The sequence below is a fragment of the Calypte anna genome, chromosome 9 (assembly GCF_003957555.1).
Source record: "Calypte anna isolate BGI_N300 chromosome 9, bCalAnn1_v1.p, whole genome shotgun sequence".
NCBI lineage: Eukaryota > Metazoa > Chordata > Aves > Apodiformes > Trochilidae > Calypte > Calypte anna.
This window is the reverse complement of record NC_044255.1, coordinates 1,300,710-1,322,757: the sequence shown is the minus strand read 5'-3', so window position 1 is coordinate 1,322,757 and position 22,048 is coordinate 1,300,710. Positions and strand designations below refer to the sequence as shown.

At 39.1% G+C, this 22,048-nt stretch overlaps 1 protein-coding gene across 1 annotated transcript in view; it reads right to left on the bottom strand.

Moving 5' to 3' along the window:
* Positions 1 to 6,143: 6,143 nt before the first annotated feature.
* Positions 6,144 to 22,048, bottom strand: part of CUL3 (cullin 3) — a 51,456-nt gene continuing 35,551 nt past the window's right edge. Inside the window, exons 7-16 of the mRNA XM_030455974.1 lie at positions 21,817 to 21,962; positions 18,815 to 18,991; positions 18,226 to 18,396; positions 16,691 to 16,798; positions 15,460 to 15,584; positions 14,992 to 15,088; positions 13,821 to 13,955; positions 9,273 to 9,459; positions 7,657 to 7,802; positions 6,144 to 6,967 (exon numbers count right to left, since the gene is read on the bottom strand). Coding sequence (XP_030311834.1) covers positions 6,836 to 6,967; positions 7,657 to 7,802; positions 9,273 to 9,459; positions 13,821 to 13,955; positions 14,992 to 15,088; positions 15,460 to 15,584; positions 16,691 to 16,798; positions 18,226 to 18,396; positions 18,815 to 18,991; positions 21,817 to 21,962 — 1,424 coding nt within the window. The 3' untranslated portion in view covers positions 6,144 to 6,835. The remainder of the gene's footprint in view (positions 6,968 to 7,656; positions 7,803 to 9,272; positions 9,460 to 13,820; positions 13,956 to 14,991; positions 15,089 to 15,459; positions 15,585 to 16,690; positions 16,799 to 18,225; positions 18,397 to 18,814; positions 18,992 to 21,816; positions 21,963 to 22,048) is intronic.

The following is a 22,048-nucleotide window of genomic DNA, read 5'->3' as shown; positions in this document are numbered from 1 at the left end:
CTGTACCTGAAGCCTGGGTCAGCTTTCCCAATCCTGATGCCCTGATACACCTGGGACGTGTGGTTGTATGGACAGCTTTGAGACACACGCTGGTAGCCACACACAAGGGAAAGCAGGAAAGCTCCAGCCACTGGGATGGGCTGCTTTGTGAAGCTGCCCTGCTCAAGCAGTTTGAACACAGGCAATAGTAACAGGCTGCCCAAGTAAGTCCATGTTACCAAGGATGCACAAGTTTCTTTGCATTAATTCCTGCATGGCTCAGGTCTGGGTGCTGGCAGCGTGCCCCAGCTCACAGCAACAGGCACAAGCTGCACCCCCCAAAAACCTGTGGAATATGCTTTGCCCTTTACAGCTTTTATCTGTGAGTAACCACAGAACCAAGAAATTGGCTGGGTTGGAAGGGACCTCAGAGATCATCAAGTCCAACCCTTGATCCACTCCCCCCGTGGTTCCCAGCCCATGGCACTCAGTGCCACATCCAGGCTCTTTGGAAAGATCTCCAGACACGGAGAATCCACTCCTTCCCTGGGCAGCCCATTCCAATGCCTGATCACCCTCTCCAGAAAGAAATTCTTTCTCATCTCCAACCTAAACCTCCCCTGGCACAACTTGAGACCCTGCCCTCTTGTCTTGCTGAGAGTTGCCTGGGAAAAGAGCCCAACCCCCCCCTGGCTCCAACCTCCTTTCAGGGAGTTGTAGAGAGTGATGAGGTCTCCCCTGAGCCTCCTCTTCTCCAGGCTGAACACCCCCAGCTCCCTCAGCCTCTCCTCATAGGGTCTGTGCTCGAGTCCCTTCACCAGCCTAGTTGCCCTCCTTTGGACAAACAATGTCATTAGAAGGCACTACATGTCCTTGCCTGGCTACAGACATTCCACTCAGTTTGTGAGACTTGGATTTGTGCAACCCAACTGAGGCAGCCTTTGTATACATCTCCAGCTCAATCTGGGCTATGTGTCCTCAGCAAGTGCTTGCAGGCAGACAGGTTCTTCCTCAATTTGTGCTCTGATTGAAATATTAAACAAAAAGCCCAAAGCATTCCATGTACACAATCCAAGATCTGCTGCACAGACTGAGGCAATTGGAGGTTCCATCAGAAATCAGTGTTAGAAACCAGAGACACTGAAAACAAAACCCCACAGAAGCAAACTTTAGCACCACCCTGGGATGGCATCTTTGAGAGCCTTCTGCTCACATCCCCAGCATCAACCCCACTCACACCCAGCTCAGAGTGAGACAAGGCAGGGAGCCAGCTTACTTTCATGTGAATTTAGGCACTGAGCTTCAGTTCTGAAAGATTTAACCTAGCAATTTTTACATAAATTACATTTTAATAAAAAAAGCTTCCAGAAAAAAAAACCAAAACCAAAAACAAAACCAAACCAGGCCCACCTAAACAAAGCTGAGAATTGCAGGGCCAAGCAAAGTGTTCATTTAATCAGCTTACATTGTTGAAGACAAGGGAAAATTCTTGGAAGGCCACCAGCAGATGCCAACAGAAACTGCACCCTACTGAGAGCTAATAAGAGCAAGTCCCCAGGAGCTGGTGAGCTCGCCAACACATCCAAGCTCCTGCTTAAGAAACAAGTCAGACCTGCACGGTGTGAAGGCTTCTAATTACTCCCTTTCCTGAGGACAACCCTCCTGAGAGACAGACAATACCCCAACTCCTAATTTAAAAAAATAAAAATACAAAAAAAGGTATTGGCCTGGATCCCAGATAATGATGGAATCGCAGATTTTCATAATTAAATTGATAACAAATGCTGTGACAGACACTCTGCAGGAGATGGCATTAGCCCCCTCTTTAACTGAAATTCAAAAAGAAGCAATATCCAAACATTGAACAACACCCAGTACTTGCAGAGGTGGCTCAAAGAGTAAGAAACTCTTTGGCATTTCTGGGACTGGAAGCATGTTCTAGCAAACTTGGCAAAGACAAAGCAACACATGAACTCAAAGACACTACCAGGCTCTGCTCTGCTCCCCTTTGAGACCCCCAAGGCTACCCCTGTCCCACCATAATTTTTTCCTCCCAAGGCCAGGGCTGCTAAAGGCTACTCACAAACAGCAAATGAATAGGAAACAACTCCTGGTGGATCCCCCTTCCCTTCCCTTCCCTTCCCTTCCCTTCCCTTCCCTTCCCTTCCCTTCCCTTCCCTTCCCTTCCCTTCCCTTCCCTTCCCTTCCCTTCCCTTCCCTTCCCTTCCCTTCCCTTCCCTTCCCTTCCCTTCCCTTCCCTTCCCTTCCCTTCCCTTCCCTTCCCTCCCAGCTTCTCCTCAGGCAGAGAAGCACCTGGCTTGCAGACCATCATCTCTCCAAGTAATTACCTTGGCTCCTCCACAGATGATCCAGGTCAGCAGTTCCAGGAGCTGAGGTGGTGCAAGAGGTCTGTCTCTCCTCAGCAGCAGTGAACCTTCTTTCTTTATAACTCACACCTGCTGTGAGCAGGCGGGCTCAGCCAGGCTGGCTGCAGACCCAGGCAGTGCTCATTACAGCCACACCACATTTACAAGATTTTTTTCTTTGCAGGCAGAAACTGAAAGCAAAGGTCAGATTGGGCTCGGTATGTGTAGACTGAAGGATCAGAAGTACCTGCCTGAACCTCACAGCCTTAGTGTGGAGTGAGGCAGAACCACTATTTGCAAGTGTACCCCCTCAAAAGAGCTGGGCTGATCTTGAACAAGCTGGGTGTTTCTGAAGTTGTAAAAATAAAGTTCACATTAGCTGTAAATACAATGAGAAGCTCCTTAAACGAAGAACACATTCTGTGGCTTTCCACATGCAGAAATACAATTAAGTGAACACAGAGGAAGAACCCAACAGCAGTCACAGAGATTGAAGGCTCCTCAGCATCTGTTGTACCTGGAGTAAATGCTAAGTTTTGAACTGCAAGAGAAAGAATAATTAATTAAAGACATCACTGCTGCAAGTTCAAATGTTATTTCTTCTATGCAACAACTTCCATGTTCATCTCAGTGATGATGACCAAACACCTTAGTTTCACTGACTCACTCCCCATCCAAGCTCCCATTTTGGAAGAGTGAAGCTGAAAAAGGCCAAGCAAAACTGTTTAGAGACAGAGTTTGAGTCTTTAAACAGCAAAGGTATTTATTTTCGGATCCGGGGAAACCCCCCAGCTTGCGCTGGACAAGGAGTTCCAAGGGTTAAGGGAAAGGGTTAGGATATTTATACAGTAAAAGGGGAGGTCACATCATCCTTACATACATATTCATAACAGGTGGAGTCTGGGCAGAGTTGTCTTTTTGGGGATGTGTTCGGGGGTCTTTGGGGGTCTTCAGATGAAGTAACGAAGTCTTCCTCAGGGTTGAACTTTTTCCCTTTCTTGCTCTTGATGACTTCATCCCCTTGTTATAGAGGATAATTGGACCCTTGCAATAAAACTTCCCCTTATCTGCTGGTTCTGGCAGCCTCATCCTGCCTTTCGTGCCTGTGTTTGCACTCCCCCAGTGCCCAGCTGTCTCAGTGGTGCCAGGACTTACACTTCTAATTATCCCCAAGACAGAAGTTAATCCCGTTAGGGTCTTGACATGTCTCATCTGCTTTAGTTTATCCCTGAATTCTACTGGTTATGAACACAAATTCATTAACATATATTACAAGCTCTAATTCTACATAAAGTAAATTCACACAAACAGTTTGGCCTGATCCACTCTCTTCTTCTTCAAGAGAGAGAAAAAAAAAAATAAAATCAGGACCCAGAGAGAAGTGAAGCTGTTTTACAAGCTTGGTGCACACCAACAACACAGCAGCACTTTCCTGTGGTGAGGGTTCTAGTCATGCCAGCCAGGTTAAACCAAACCAGGAATGAGAGAGCATCATTGCACTGATAAATTCTAGGAGACAAAAAGAGCAAATCAAAGCCGTGAAGGCAGCGAACGTCTAAATCATCAAGAACTGCATCAGGGATACCCAGGACCTTATTTGTTATGGTGGTAAAGCAAGCGTACTCTCAGCCCTTTAAAACAGACTTGTCTAGAAGGAAAGTGCGTGCCTGTGTAACTTCAAACAAAACTCAAAGCCTACTTTTAACATTAAAACATCTAAAGAATGAAAACTCCACATTCATTAAGTCTTGTTACTGCACATTCACACCAAGGAACCAAGCTTCCCAGTATGAGCATTGATAAAAGTTAACTACAATCCTACTGAGGAAATCTTAATCAAATTACAAGTTGCAAGGGAAAGCTGAGATGCAAAAATGACATGAGGTAAGACATAACAGAATTCTATGGACTGTAGAAGAAACCTCACGTAAGTACACAGTGAAATGTCAAAAGCATGAGCATCAAACTCACCTCCAGCAGAATCCCAGCCATGTCTTGCTCTCTCTGAGCTGAGTTTTCATGTTCTCTATCTTTAAATCCTCAAGAGAAAAAATTCATTGTTCAATGCTGAAGGGCACACTTCCAAAAGGTGACTTCAGCAAAAGTCCTTTCATAAATAACCAGCCTTCAAAATTACATTTCATTTAAAATAGGAACTGTACTCTTAGGACTTGTTACTGAAGAAGGCCATCATCACCTGTTAAATGCTTCAGCAAACACTCCTGCTCACACATCTTCTGAAAAACCATCCTTAAACACATAACTCTACAGTAATTCAGGTAACATTCAGGCTCAGCACTTCCAAAAGCCACCAGAGGTAGAAAGCTTTGGCTGATGCACAGCAAAAGTACAACTGCAACACCAAGGACACAGCCACCCTGTCACAGACAGCAACATCAACTTCTCTACAAGCTTCCTGGAGAAAAAAATTACATGAACCCTTTTCCCCCCCGCAAAGCAGATGGGAAAGCATTAACATGCAATTATCATCATATTAACGTCAGTAAAGATATGCATAAGAGACCTTCACAGCAACAACTGGAAGGGTGAGTTACATTTTGAAGAAGAGATGACTTAAGACACAAGCCAAACCCCAGACTCTCATTCAACCTGTATTTAGTATTGTTCTGTGGCTAAACAACTACATTTCTATTGAAGATTTGCATACAGTGTACAGAGACACCCAAGTGCTTGAATAACTGGGTAAAGAGGCTTTTAGCATAGCCTAAATCTAGTAATTTTCTAGTAATTTTCAGGGCTCAATTTGTCATGAACAATGGCAAAGTCCCTCAGCCACCTGCCCTCTGATGACTTAGCAGCTCATCTTGTGTGTGTTGGTGGGAAACTAAGTAAAGCATCTTGAAGAAAACCCTCAGAGCAGTCAAGATAAATTGTCACCCATTTCTCCTCTTTAGAAGAAATACCCTACAACTGAACAGCAGCTATTTAGCAGGCTGGAGAGGGGTGAAACTGGGGACTATGAAAAACACTCTCCAGTTGTACTGCTACCTTAACAGCACCAGGTCTTAATTATCAGCTTCTCAGGAAACTCTCTGATAGTGCCTGCTGTCAAGTTTTTCTTTTTGTTTCACCTCCAGCTCTATATACTGGGAAGCCCATCCCAGCTCTGGTTTTCACTAGCTATGGATGAAAGCAATGTGAACCAAGAAAAAAACTGCTTTGAATTAAAATAGAAAAATAGCTGTGGCACAGAAGCCACATCATCTGTGCACTGTGAAGTCAGAAACAGTGTTTAATATTAAATCTCTGCAGCACAATGCACACTGCCCCCAATTCCTACCTGTGAGAATAATGATGCCACTAAACTGCAGTTTTTAATCTATTTCTGCTGGGTACTGGCAAGAAGAAAAAAGTTTCAGTGTCAGAACTAAGAATTTCATTACAGTGTAATTTTTTACGGCATGTTTAAATGCATTTTTAAAAACAAATAGTTCATGCTGGCTTCACTTTAATCTCCTGAAATATGCACTTCTGATGGGAAGCCCTGGGGCTACAGATCCATCCATGATGTTCATTAACAAAATATAATCCCAGTATGTTTCCCAGGGGACAGTATTTAGTTCCAAGATTGTCATCCCTGTACTCTAACACACTTGAATTAGTTGTTTGTGTACACTAAGTCCATTTATTTTAAATTTATTTTGTCTACATTTAGTGAAATAAAAACATCGCCCTGTACAATCCACCATCAGCAGTGAGTACAACAGCAGAAATTATTATACAGTTTATACACGCTAAAATATTTTCCTTTTTCTTCTAAAGAAACCAGAACAAACCTAATCAATATAGAATTTAATTTAGAAGAACTCAGATTACAGAAGGGAAAGCCAAAACTTATTCTGGTCTTTTCTGAGCCCCGAGAAGTTCCTGATTCATGTTGTTGGAACAGTGAGTGCAGCTGAAAGAGTGAAACATGCTCAAGTTGTCTTCTTGGGTCTTCAAAAAATTACCAAATATTTAAATTAACCATGGCTAGTTAAAGTAACATTGGAAGCAGAGCAATATAACTGGGAATTCTGCCTTACCAAGTTGTGGTTTCTTTCAAACCCAACTTATACAATGCGAAGTGCTAAGCAACACTACAGAAACACATTTACATCAACACTGAAGACCTGGGGAAATGAAATTCCAACAATTTTATTTTTTTTTTTTTTTAAATGAGCTGTATTTGCTAAATTTCTTTTTATTTTTCTGTTTTCATACAGTATTGAAAACAAACGCGGCACATTCACATTTTCCCGAAGAATTGTAAGGATGATCTCTACAGGGGTAACGTTGGAAAGCCTGAAGCTCAATCAATTGATGTTGAAAACTCTCAAAAGGAGTAAAAGGCTTGATCTGAATGGTCTAGAACATGTACTGTAATTTAATAGAAGAGATGGTCGTCTTAATATTCACGATTTAAAAGAACCTCCCAGTTCATGCGAAGAATATAAGTCCAAGAATAAATCAGATTTGCTGAATGCATTTTATGCTACATAAGTGTACACTTTGCGATCCTCAGGTGTTCGTGCCAAATACTCTCTCTCAATAAGTCCTTCAATACGTTTTTTAATAACAACTGGACTTGGTAGGAATCGGGCCTTCAGCTGCTGAGTTACCTAAAAGAGAAGATGAAAACCAGAACTGTAAGATGACGGGGCAAATAAGGTCATTACCTCCCCTAACTGACCAAAATAATCAGAAAATTACAATTAGACTGGGCTGGCTGCATTCCTGAAGTCTAACAAGTACTCTGCAAACTTCCAGTCTTCCCCCATTAGTTGTTCACTCATTTCTGGGTAAGATTCAAAGCACTGCTCATCCACAGAGGCACAGGCATGATCTGAGGCATAAAGCCTCTGAATTTCACAGCCCTATGGAACTTCCAGAGAGGAAAAGGTGCACTGCTCCTCAAGTTGTCAGAACTTAAGAGATGAGAGCAGCAGGACTCTTTCTGTTAAGAGTTGTTCAATTCTGTCAAACCAGGACCCAGCAGTGAGGAAGATGATCAAAACAGAAAAGAATTCATGCTCAGAACGTTGGTTTTTCTGTTGTCAAGTGTTATTTCAAGAATATGGTAACAGCATCACAGCACTAAAAGGAAACCAAGTATAGCCCAGAGTATACCCTAAAGCAAAGAGTAAGGACTTGGATGTCTCCAGACAGATCAAGACAAAACAAGGTCAGTGAATTTAAGGAATCTCTCAGAAGCCTGTCAAAATCAAGTAAAAACCATGTAACTTTCATGAATTAACAGGAAAAACAAAAAGAACCCCCCAGTCAGTGTCTGAACTGGGTACAAGTATACCTCTGCTACTAGAACATTGTGTTGCATCTTCTTCCTAGATTTCATTATTCGAACTATAGCAGCTTCTATCTCATGTTTTCTGTCGTCATCTACTTTCTGCCTTGTTTCTTTCCTTTCTGGGTCAGATTCTCCTTGTTTGGCAGCAACTTAAAGAAAAGAAAGAGAATGTAATATAAATCAGCAAAATGAAAATGCATTTAATTGTGTGATAGCTTCAGTATTTATTTCACCTAGACATCAAGTTATATTTTCCTGAGTTATGTTCTCAAACTTGATTTTGTTTTCAATACCAAGCAGTCACAAGAACATATTAACACTTTCTGGTGTATTTTGATAGCAACTGACAAGGTAACAATCTGGTATTTAATTATTGCTATGTTAAAATTTGAACAGTACTTAAACCTGCTTACAGGAACCACCAACCTCCACACTTCCATTAAGTATTTTGCTCTTTCATACTGAAAATCCATTAAAACAGAAAAAGGATAGAAAATTCACTTAATGAACTAGTTAATTACTTTTTAAAAAATTCAGTCAGAAGAAATACTCCAACTTGATCCTCTCCCAACTCCATCACATTCTCTGTATTATTTTCTCCTCTTCATGCTTTACTTCTGCCTTTATGTCTAGTTTACCCAATCATCATTATAACCAATAATGATGATAACCAATAATACAACCAATAACCAAGCCCTCCTCCCTCCCTGCTGCACCACTTTCTGTCCTGCTATTGCTCACTCAAGAGCCCCAAGTATTTATTGGTTTTAAAGACACAGATGTAAAAATTCTGTGCTAGGACAGAAATACAAAACCACAAGTATCAAACCTGCTCCAAAATCGTCTTGAAACCCAAACCATATTCCCCACTCACTGACACTGGTGAAGTGGAAATGAAAAAGCAGAAAATTCCACTAAAGCTGAAACAGTGGTCACAGAATTTACTTTAATTATGCCAGGGATATCATGTGAATTACCCATGTTGAATTTAACACTGCCAGTGCTGCTGTATACTGAGATCTGCAAGGGCAGGAAATAGTTTTGGTTGTACTAAATGAATCCTTCTCAATACCTTCTGAAATATACCCATAGCTATGTTACAACCCAAAAACTACTTCCAGGAAGCTTTCCAGACAAAAGGTATTAATATTACTTATGCCTAACACGAATCAGCACTTTGAGGAGCTAATTAAGTGCAGTACTGTACAGATCAGTTTGTAGTATTTGTGACACCCAAATCACTGCCCAAAACCATTTCAGCAGCCTGGCACCTGTATCAGGAAGCTTCGCAGCAGTACAGCCACTTATGAGACAATTTTCCTATTTCTGAGCCACATCAGCAGCATATTTAATTTTGCAATTTAATTTGAATTACATTTCTCTTCCAACATTTCCTTTTACGAGATAATTACAACTTCTGTGAAGTAAAAGGCCTAACTATGACTTACACCCTTTTCTTGGTATTTAAATTTACATTTTGATGCAACCAACCATTGACAAAAAAACACATTACTCTCCTCCTTTTACATGTGTAGACATCCATACTGCAAAAGATAACTTGACATTTTAAGGCAGTTTTGGGGCTGCATGACAGTAGAATATACATACATCTCACTTACCCGTCTGAATCTTGACTCTGTGTAATTTAGATGTAAACTGATCATTCACTGTGAATATATGTCCATTTTCAATTTCTTTTGATTTAGGCTCTTTTGTAAGAACACGTTGTGTTGGTTTACCACAAGCAAGGGACTGTAGGGCTCTAACCAGTTCTCTTTCAGGGATATCAGTTTCCTGTTGAATTTCCTAAAGAAAAATCTCTTAATTAATTCATGAGCGCACCAGAAGTAAAAAAAAAATAAATCACATTTTGCAAACAACAGCACTGATGGCTTAAAATGTCCACTTTCAAGAGTGCAAAATAGTACTCCCAAGAACTGTGAAGTCTCAACATGAAAAACAAGTCACCTGAGTCAATGCAGACAGTGAATTCTGTCCAAGTCACCATGAGCTGAAAACTAAGAAATGAACAACCAGCTGTTTCATCTCACTGCAAGTTTTGAGAGGGATGTGCTGATTTTCTCCAACATTTCCTGAACAGAGTGAAATCTAACCTTCTAAATGAGTCAGTGGCAGAAAAGAGCCATGATGTTCCTGAATGTTTCTGACAGAGATGTGTAAATGCTTTTGCCCACAGCAGCACTGCTGAGAAGTTCTTCACAAATGGAAGCAAACAAGGTCTACTTTCACTGTTAACACAGAAATAATCTAGATTAATTACACCTCCTTTCTGAATAACCCGAAACAATTCAATGCTTCAAACAGCGACCAGAACAACTGAAACCTGGAGTACAACTAAATTCTATTAAATCATGTTTTTTTGTTGAGTGTATTCAAGTTTTTTATACCAATCCAGAAAAAAAAATGCCATGCTTCTGTGGTCATCCACTCCTGGCAACGTGCAATAAATAGAAATTGGATGTATAGGACTGTACTTAATACAGTGAATCTCATAGACACCTCACTACCAGGTCTCTGGGATGCCAAAAATCAGGCAGAATATTCCTTACTTTTCAGCTACAGACCCTACACTGCATGTACAATGTTGACTTGATGTGAAACTGCATTTCTGATGAGTTCAAATTGGTATTAATGAAGTAAATTAAAAATAAATAAGTCAGTCTAAAATAAAGTAAAACAAATTAATTATAATTCAGATTTTTTTTTATACCTACAGTTTGTAAATGGGTTGGAAGTTAAAAAATGTTGTTAAAAATTTCTTAGCATAAGGCTTTTAAAAATATAATGTGTATCCACATGTTTTATGGATATATAAATATATAAAAGATGTCTATCCAGATCTTTTAATTTTTGGCTAGCATCAAAATGCCTCTTCCTAAGCAGCTCACAGAAAGTTACTTCTTCGTTTGTTGCTTTATTCAAAACACAGTTGTCCCCTTCACATATTTATTCCAGATTCAGCACGTAGTAGTATTTAAAAACAAAAAAACCCCAAAGAAACCCCAAAACAACAGAAATGCAGTAATCCCTTAGAGGGTCACAAAGTCTTACTGAAATGGATCGATCAGCTGAAGTTTTACAAAGCAAAGGAAAGTGACATTTAGATTTTGGGATGTGGGTAAAGACTCAAGGCTACAAACCAAATCCAGGTTATTCATGATAGAATGCCTGTGACATGCAGGTTGCTAAACTTGGATTTCTGATCAACACCTAAAATTCATCAATAAAATAAAGTGCTATTACAAGGAAATAGATATACTCTGCCTTCATGAAACAAAGAGCTAGAATAGAATTTGAGGGCTTTGATGTAACCTTAGAGTAACCAGTATATTTTTTTGTGTATTTTGTGTATTTTATTTACTCTGTAGCTTTTAAATTCAGCCACTGATGTATGCAGCCATTTGGGTTTCAGAATTTAGAAACTAGCATTAAAGTGAGAACCACAGAAGAAATTGCATTGCAATATCCAGCCCCAGAGGGCAAAAGCTTTGAATTGGGTCTTTAAAAAAAGTGTAGCTCTGAATGTAAATGGGGATAATAGATGTTCCAGTGCTCTCATTTTCATTCAGTCTGTACCATATTTTTCTACACATTTTTATGGAGACATTTGATGTAACAGTGAAAAGTGTGTGTATTTTATCCCTACCTCAAATAGTGGATTTTTTTTCAAGCCCACACTAGAGTCATTCATGGACAACACAGTACTGATCAGACAAATCACTTCTAAAAATATTACCATGTGAGCACAGAAGAAATTACTCCAGGCATGGAACTGCTTCTGTACAGTTCTATACAAGAAAAAAGTCTTATTAAAAGGAAAATGTGTAGAAAGAAATTAGAAGGAAAATCATGGTTGGTTTTTTGTTTTGTTTTTTTAAACAAATTACAAAAAAAGAATATAAAAACAATTACTTGCAGACTGCTACTTGTGTACCTTCCAAAGCTGACATCAGTGAAAGAGAGAACTGGTAAACCTGTTTTAAGTTCTCATCTCTCATTTCTGTGGAATTATTCAACAATTTCCATTACAATCACATTGGTATTTCTTGTTTGTTAAGATAAAAGTAGTAACAAAAAATTCTTCTTATTTTTGATGTAATCATTACAAAAAAAATGTGCATTTTGCATTGAAAAAAATGAGAAGTCCTAAAAATCAGCAGCAAATTGTGCTGAGCATTAGATGAGACTTGATTAGAAGAAACAGAATCCTCTGAAAAAATCTGCATTCTTTGAAGGTTCTCTTCCTCTTAGATTTCAGTAGCACTAACCTAGACACATGCAACCACCTCCCCTGCTGCATAAGGTTGTTGCTGTACAGGAATACAATAATTACATCCATTTTTGTGTAACAAAAACATCAATTACTGCTATGCAATCATCTTTTAAGTTTATGTAGCATCTCATGCACAGTCTTTGCACAGTTATCCGATCTTTCTCTTAATTCATATGGATTAATGTCTATTATGACTTTGAGGATCTTGTCAAGTTGGCAGTAAATAATCACACTGAACACAAAACAAAACAGCAAAGTCTGTTCAGCTGTGAAGGCAACTCCAAATTATTCTGTTTAGCTGTGAACCTGTGGAAACAGTTGTATACCAGGCAGTTATGCTTACACAAGCACACACAAGTCACCTCTCATTTTATGTTGCAGTCAAGGCACTCGTTTGATGTGACAGAGACATAACAGCTGCCCAGCACTCAGCAATTAATCTTGGTATTCAATAACCAATGAACAAAGATAAAATTCATCCTGCTCTGAAGTTCTCATAAGCTTTCCTGGCTGGAGTTAAAGACAACTCCCCCACACTTCACCACAGAAACCAAACAAAACAAATATGCTTCCTTAATGTTCTAGTTGCACTGAGACACTAAGTAGAGTTTAACAACTCCCAAACCAGAAATAAACAAAAAATACACAACCTAAAAGCACATGAACATATTTATCATCTGGGCTTAGTAAAAGAGGCTGTAATTTAGAGCATGTATTAAAAGTTGCATTTTTCCCTGCTCTAACAAGTATTATTTATTCATGTATAAATGAAGTGAGGCTCTACTACTCATATAGCCTAGAAATCTGTGAAATAAGGTAGCCAGCAGCCTAATTTCAACACTAACTCAGTGTTATCTGTTATGTCCCTCATTTTCCTTCAAGTCTTCTGCAGAAAAAGTACTCAAAGCTGTAATACTCCTGCAAAAAACTGCACAACACCCAGGACTTTGTGTGCACTAGAAATCATCTTTTTCTGAACTACAAGTAATTTATTAGGACCCTCTTATCAAACACTGCCTTCCTTATCCAAACTGAGACCACTTCAAAGAAACATTCTTTAGTAACAGGAGAAAAGTATGCCAAAGAAGCAAAAACCAAATTGCAAACAAAAAGGAAAAGGATAACAACACAGAGCACAGTCACGAGTAGATGAGAAAACCTGGAAATCTACTATGCTTCAACTGCACCTATACTGCTCTTGAAGGCTGCAAATGCCCTCTCAAACAGAAGATAACATCTAAATCAATATTACTAATTAGCATTAACACCACAATGTTTAAATATCATAGCACAGGATCCTCACCCACTCCCAAAGGCTTCCTCCTCATCATCTATCAGCTGGTCAGTTCAACCTGTCCCAGCAATGCCCCTTCAGTCTCCTTGTAAAGAATCTATCTGGACCTTCTTCATTGCCCTTTCTGGCTCACCAGCTGAGAAAAGGGATGAAAGTGCTTTGATCCATTATACAATTCACTCCATCCTGCCAGTTTAAGCACTTCAGTGTTTAAGAAGCAAGGATACAAACCCTCCTCCACCTTGTGGCCTCTGAATTGAGTTTCACACAGATAAAATGAGCAAATGGAGCCACCTGCTGCATTCCAACTTCAGCTTTTCTATAGTTCTAATGCCCTAGGAATTAATTAACCACACTCACAGGTCTCATCAACATTTCTGAAGACTTCTGTCCCCATGTAATTTCCTCCCCTAGGACTGCTTCCTAGGTGCATTGCTGGTGATCTACTTCCTGTATTTGCTGGCCTGATCCACACTCAAATAGGATGAGAGGAACCTAATCTTCAAATGTCTTCAAAGACGACATGAAAGTGCCTAAAAAGATTTATTTAAAATCAGATGAGAAAACCACAATACTTACCTCAAATGTGTACTTTTCCCTGTTGTTAAAGAGCATTAATATTGTCATTTGGAAGGTGGAGACTTGCAAGATGTGCTTCCGTGTATTTGAACCCGTTACTTGGGCACCTCCTACACCAACCTCTGAGCCATCTTCCTATTTAAAAAAAAAAATTAAAAAAACAATATCACAAAATTACTATTAGATTATTCTCCATTGCAAAAGAGCTTACTTTGGGAAGATAAAGTTATATACTGAAATAACTATCTAGGAGATCAGTCTACATAACTGATATTCTATCAGTTCCATCAGTTCCACAGATTGTCTCTCCAGTACCTGTCTCAGAATACCAGGGTGACTGAGGCTGGAAGCACCTCTGTTGTCCAATGCTTCAGCCTCTACTCAAGGCCAGGACATCTAGAGCACAACACTCAGGGTTGTGTCAAGTCAAATACTGAGCACCTCCAAGGACAGAGACTCCATCATCTACCTGGCCCCTGTTCCGCTCCTTGCCCATCTTCCAGCTTTCTTACTCTTAGCTTTATAATTATACAAACATTTGTCCTATGATTACAGGATAAATTTTGGCATTCTCACAAATTATTAATACTTAGTGTTGTAAAAAGTTTGCTTTCATTTTTCTTTATCTTCTGTGTTCCCATGCATCCTGACATTACTACCTGTAGTTTAGCATTTTAGAACTGGTCTAAATCACTACCAAATTATTTTCTTGTACACATAAACATCAAGCACTGTACATCTATAAATTACACCAAGATCCTCATGTTTGAAAAAAATATCTACACTGCATACACTCTGCGTATGAAAAGCAGTTTTCCACAATAATAAAAATTACTCTAGAGAAACATGTTTCATTTCACTTTTGACTCATTCACAGAAAAAAACCAAACCACCAAAACACAACCAAACACTCAAGCTGTTGAAGTTCTGTCAAGATCAAAACTACTGGTTTTCTGAGGTAACAGAAAGATGCTGCTGAGTGATGCAATCAGATTTTGGGGTGAGGGGCCTGAAGTCAAAATAAAACTGGCAGAATCAGAGTATAAAGCTGATGGAAGGCATCTTATGTTATCAATGGATAAACTTTTATTTTCTAAAATTCTGAAGTTATTACAGATGTGCACTTTCTTACTAAAAAAGACTCAGTATTTTCATAATCTTGTTACTTTACCTTTTTAACAGGCCCATAGAAAGTGGCGTTGAGATCTGCAGAACCCATGTGATGCTGGAGTGTCAGCTGCCTCCCACTATGTTTGGCTAAATAAAACCTGTAATATAACTCAATTGAATACTTGATACATAATTCACATTTCGTATCTAGGAGGAAATTGCTTTGAAATAGCCTTTTCATGGCCATTAAGCACACTAGTAAATCCCCAACCTTTGCTTTTTCAAAACATTAACTCTTGTCAGGACTAATTAAAAGCTCCCAAATACTCAAGCCCCATAATGTGACTATCCCATTCTCTAACACTCACACAGAATCATAGAATCACTTTGGTTCAAGAAGGCCTTAAAAGATCATCATGAACTGCAGAAGTGCAGTATGCTAGCATGGCTTTAATGTAAACATCCCTGTAAGGCAAGTTTAGAAAGGTTCCCTTGAAACCTCTATCTAAAAATCTGTTCTAATACATACCTTCTAAATATTTCAAAAGCATGTCTGGGAGCTGGAGGGATGTTGCACTTTGGTGTGGCTGACTGAGTAGGCCAGTAACCTGTTGTGAGGACCCGCACTGTAAGATCTACACCACCCAATGAGACCTAAGGACAATTGAAGAAAGCATCCACTCTTTTAAAACAAGACCACATTTCATTATTTTTCTCTATCAGTGTATTATGCACACAGTTTTTGCAGACTAAGAAAAAAAAGAGATGTATGTTTATAAACATTTTTACAAAGCCAAATTAACTCATCACTACCAGAGTAGATGGTAGAAGAAAAATCCTCCACGTTGTTACACTCTTGCATTTAATTGAACAAAACAAACTTCTTACCCAAGAATGGAAGGTCTGTGATAATAAACATAAGTCATAACGCGTTACAATTCTATCTAAATAGATTTTGAAAGCATGCAGCAAAGCCAGGCTGCTAACCATGTAAGTTTCAAAATAACAGCCTATAAGTTTACTCCCTGGAAGCAGAAAGTAAATACTGAATATCTCATGTTAAATTATAGGGAGTTTTCCTTGCAATTTACTTCTAGATCACAATGAAAACTGTTAGTCACTTTTACACATCTAACTTGGTTGCTTACCCTACAGACTGCCATAAATATTCAGCACTGCTCAGGAAACATCCTACAGCTGAAGTGCTGATCAACAGTGGTTCTGTTACAGGTGATAAACACCCGGCTACCCGTGAGACATAAAATCTTGACTATATATCTCAACTGAGCTGAACAGCAAACTGACAGCTCCACAAGGTAAAACCAATACCTTCTAAGAAGACACATTATGAACAATAAAATGCACCACATCCCACTGACTGCCCGGGGGGGCACAGCTGGGTCAGGTGGACACTGTCCGCCCTCTGGTGGCCGTCGGAGGAGCGGGCCGGACCGGACCGGAGAGCCGTGGAGCTGTGCTGCGGAATCCGGACCCAACACAAGTTGGAACAGGAGTTGTTTATGGAATAAAATGGGTACTGCTCAAGCTTTCCCCCTGACTGCTGTATTTCGGAAAGCACTACCAGTTTGTAAGGTCAGAAACACAACTTGAGCAAGCTGCCACAATGCTTTGTTCCACACACAGAGTGACAAATGAAAACTATAAATTCAAACCACCTGAAAGCCTTGACAGAGGTCTGGGGTTTGCACACAAGTAGAAGGAAAAGCACACACACCCCCCCCCACACACACACATCTTACCCCAGTTGCCTGCAGATGTTGCCGGAACTCATCCATCGTCGTGTTTGAGATGCTCATGTCTCGGAACATTCCTTCCAGTTTAGATGTGAACTGACATCCACATTCAGTCTAAAACACACAAAATAACTTGTTGTGCTGGCACTATGAAAACAGAGCTTCTCTGATATATGAACAGGAAGATTAACAGTTGGTTCCTAAATCTCCAAAAGGGTCTCCATACATTTGCTTCCCAAGAACCCCACCTGCATTACCTTCAGGACTTAAAACTTCATTTCATACAAGGATATAACCCTACAGGCATCAAAAGCTGTTTTCCTTCTCTTCTCTCCACTATATTATTTTCCATTTCTCTTCAGCTTTTTATCTTTTTCTTTAAAGATCTCTGAAAGTTTATCAGACCTAAGCACAGACTTTCACTGGCTTTTAGGGTGATACAGTAAAGGGAAACAGACTTTATCTGTATCATGAAAAAAAACCCTGTTGTCCTATGAGTGTCCAATTTTAAGTGTGTACTGCACACTACCAAGTGAGGATGTTGAAATCAAGGCACATACGTGGACACAGGTGCACAAACACATTTTACCTGCACATACAGGACTCTGTACCTATTTCTAACACATACTTGGACACGTGGCAAAGCAAATCCATTAGAAAAGAGAGCAGGTCAGGTTCAATGATTCATCTTGCAAATGTAGGACCTGTGCTTCCTAAATCACCAGGTTAGAAGAGGTAGAGGGGGAACCAGGAGGGAGTTCATAACAGTGATTTGGAATGAATGCTGACACTTTGGACAAATTTAATGCATACAGGCTGCACTAAATGGGAGAATACAGAAATAAAAACTAAAGACAAGTGAAGTCTGATTTTAGGACTAAGTCCAAACCATTTTATGATATGCTATGATGAAATCACTTGGGTTGAGAACTTCCCCAGTTGTTTGTCACGACACTTGGGAATGAGCTGCGTTCAAACTTGCTTCAAGGACTGTTCACATTTAGGCTTTACTTTCTTCTCTGTTTCTTGGCCTATTTAATCAGTAAACTGAACCAACTAAGGACAGCATACTCCCAGACACTGATATATACTAGGATTTTTTGTTTTGGTTTGTTTTTCACAATCTAATCTCAACTTACTCCATCAACTAGGAACTGAACGTTATTGTCACCAGGCTGTGGATGGAAAAAAGTAAAAAACTCTACATACAACAAGATTTTTCTACTGTAACAGAAAACCTAAGATAAAAGAGCTTTGTCTTCAAATCCGTTTACTGAATGACCAGAGTTGTTCTCCAATATTTGCAAAGTCTTAACAGATCCTAAAAAAAAATTAGTTTTTGTTTCCTAAATTACTCCCATCACAGGTGCTTTCCAATACTTCCTTTATTTTCACAAAATTCTTCATAGAAGTCTTTCATTTTTCTGCTGGGGTTTAAAAATTAAATATCTATTTAACAGCGATCAAGATAGATGTTTATGAAAAATAGATGAAAAACATTAAGAAAAAGTGAAGTAAAAAGTATGCAGGAACTGTCTTACCTTTAATTTAGATATCATATTTTTCTCAGAGTCATCTGAAACACTCTTGTTTGTCAGAAGTCGTCTTGCCAAGTGCTGCTTGTAATAGCGTTCAAAAACATCTTTCTCTTGCATAAACCTAAATAAAACCATTGCCTTATCCAATATAGTTTCTACTTCTTGCTCTGTTAGCTGGAAAAGAAATGATTTGCTGGATTTAACCCTTCAGCACAAGTATCTTATACAACTGAAATGCTTCAAGTAATGCACAGCAAGTGTACAGCCAACAACTGGTCTACCACATGAACCGGTATTTAAGGTTTTAAAGAAAGGGAGTAACAGTATCTTTTACAGCTTAATATATTCTTCAAGGGGGTATCTGCCAGAAATAATGCAGGATACTGCTTCAGAGCTAGAGGACAAGCCATGCAACATACTGAGATATTGTGCCTTATATTTCTTCATGTTTAGGTATTAAGTGTTACAAGCTCACCTATCCTTTTTTAAGGCAGTATTGCTGTTTATCTCAATAATCCTTAGAACAGTAGCTTCATTTCATTTCAAGATTACAAAGCAAAGACTATGATGTATAAATATAATTTATACTTACTCCCTTGACTCCTTTTTTCAGCTTATCATCAATAAATAATGAGAGGTACTCTGGAGACCTGGAGTTGAGGTTGAGGAAGTACTCAAAGTCACCCGCAATTGTCTGTTTGAACAGACGATCATTATTGAAGGATTCCTGAAGAAAACGGTCAAACCTACTCTTCAAATCCAGTAAACCCTTGAAACAAAAGCAAAAACATTTTCACCAACTTGAATATGCAAGCTGTAAAACAGTAATAACAGATCAAGTTATAAAGAAGAGCACATCTACAGTCAGAGACTCCCCAAAGCTCTCTGTGTTCAGCAATGTTAAGGCAGTAGCTGAAATTTCATTTCCTTTTTTAAATACCTATGGCTGCCCTAAAACCTTTATAGAAGCCATTCTCAGATAAATGGGTGAAAATGCTGGTGCTGAATACTTGTGCAAGCTTGCTGTGACTGGCTACTCAAAAATCAATAAAATTTTTTCATCACAAGTTGGATTACCATATTTTTAAAAACACAACCTAAAGGAGGTATTAGTTGCACTTGCTAAGTCTTTCCTATTTCAAATAGTATTCACAAAGCCACTATCATTAATACAGGATATGGAAAAGATGAGGTTAACACCCCTACAGCTACTGAACAAGTTTGAGGAGAGAGCATGCTGCAACAGCAAGTCTGGTCTTGTGAGGTCCATGTGTCCCCTGCCTCTGATTTCAATCCAGGGACACGTTCTGCATTAGTTGCACGTTTCTTACTGATATTTAAGAGTCACTACAAACATATGGAAGCTAGATGCAAGCAATAACTCTCCACTTATCACAGCCTGAAATTCAAAGGCCTGAACCAAACCACTTTGTCTCAGCTCCATCACCAGATTCTTAGCATCATTTTTAGTGTTCACACTGTCTTCACCCAGAGTTAAAAAAAACCGAGTGCAAAAGGGAGAAGCATCTTAAAATCAACTGCACACCTTGCTAAGTAGATATGATACACACAGGGCTCAGATGTAACTCAACTTTTGGAAGGGGGGTGGGTGGAAAACTTCACTCGAGTCACAGGTAGTGACTGCCCACAAGAAAACATGTAGGTTAAATTCTCTTAAAAGGCCTCGGTTACTTAAAAAGTTATTTGTATGTGGTTACTTAAAGAAGCCATTCAAGAATTATTCAAAGAAGCAGTAACTTTTCTTAGAAACTCACCATCTCACTTAAAGGAATGGTCTTTAGACAGGCTAATTAATGCGTATTAGAAATTTTAAATTCAAAGTAAATCCCAGTATCTCTCTGTTTACCAAGGTTAGCTTATGTCTCCTCTCCAGGAGTACACCATCTGAACAACCTGGTGTTAAACAGGAGAAACTGTTAGTACCTTAAATTACAACAGCATTTCAACATTCCTTCAAATCATTATAATAAGGTTTAAATCTAATCCCCTGGCAAGGCTCTCTCAATCAGCTGGCCAAATATGCTCAGGGTTTGGTGGTGTCATTGCAGAGGAAGTGCTGGACTATTGACAAAGTTAATTTTTCTTGATGGCACAACGCAGCTTCCTTGTCTGCCTTCTTACAGCTACTCCAGTCCTTGAAAGATTCAGATTAACATGGCTGAGATGAGAAGAGTGATGTGGCTTCTCAATTCTCTTCCATCATGTCAATGGAAGTGGAGGATAAATCTGTTTGGGTCATATTTCAATCAGTTTCATAACACCTTGATGAGATGGTTGGGGTACACACTAACGAGCTGAGGGGATGAGCTCTGCACATGCAGCGTGGCTGTAAGGCTTCAGTCTCCTTACACTGTTCTCCTTTCTATCAGGAAACCTAATTGATAGGATCTTTGTTTTTAACTCCTTCTCAGTTAAATTTTTTATGATAACCCTTTACACCCACCAGGATTTATTAACACATGAAAACTGCTTTAGAGTAATTCAGGTACTTATTTTCCAAACATTTCCCTTCTTTTCTTAAATCACACCACCACAAAAAAACACTGAACCCAATAAAATTGAAAGGGCATTCTTTCTGCTTGTTAAAAATCCTTGGAAAGATGATTCTTGTCCAAGTTGCAGCACTGCCAGAAAATTAACAATCCAATCAAAAATGTTTTTATACTCAAATGGCTTCTTCTAATAGTAACCAGTCCTAGCAAAGTTATTGATTTCAAAGAAACCAGCAGACATGGAAACAGACATACAGCATTACATGTTTCTCATAAAGACCAGACACAATAACTACACATTAAAAACAACAAAACCCACAACCAAAATGTAATGAAAACACACTTTCAAACTAAGCAGAAAGCATCTTCCAGCTATAAAACATTTCCTTAAAGTTCAATGAACTCTAAAGAATTTATGTGCAAAATGAAAATCATCTCCTTAGAGACAATGGGAGAAAAAAAGATGACAAACAATCCTGGAGCTTGCTTTGTGATCTTAAATTAATGGTACACATCACTTCTTAGTGAGAGACTGAAAACAAGAAAGGACACTTGACATCTTTTAACACACACAAGTTTCTCAAGAAGATTAAGAACAAAGCAAGTCATTTATGTAACATGTTCACCTCTCAAGTCATGGGTAATCTCACCATGAAATACTGTTGGGTGGTTTTGGTTTCACCAAACATTGATAACTAAACATCACACAAAATTCAACAAAATAGATACTACAGAGTTATTTGGCAGAAGATTTAAAACTACCTCTGAAGGCAAAAAGCAGTTAGTATAACCCCCAAAGCTTCCATCATTTAGATAATTAGCTGGGATATGCTGCTTAATAAAAAGCCTTTTCCAAAAGGGCAAAAACTGAGCTCATAGCTTGCAAGTAACTTAAGCAAAAGAAGAGCTCTAAACATGACTTACAATTCAGAAACTGTGTTTTAAACACAATTGTAAATGCAGTTTATTAATAACACCTTTTCAATCAATATGAAGATTTGCCTTTATCAATCATGTACTTAACTGCTAGCCTGGGGAACACAGGAAAGATGTAAGAAAAGGAAGTTAAATATTTAATTACCTGAATGTAGTCAACTGGATTCTTTCCTTCTCCCTCTTCAGACACCAGTGCTTTGCCTTGCTCTCTCAAGTAGGAGCTCATGCACTCACACATTGTCTTTAGACCATTTGGCACACGGCTGAACAACTTGTACATGCAAGCAAGGTCTGGAAACGAGAATGAGAAATGATGCAGGACACCCTGTCTGTTCCATGCCTGTAACTTATTCATCTTGCACAAAAGACAACAGTGA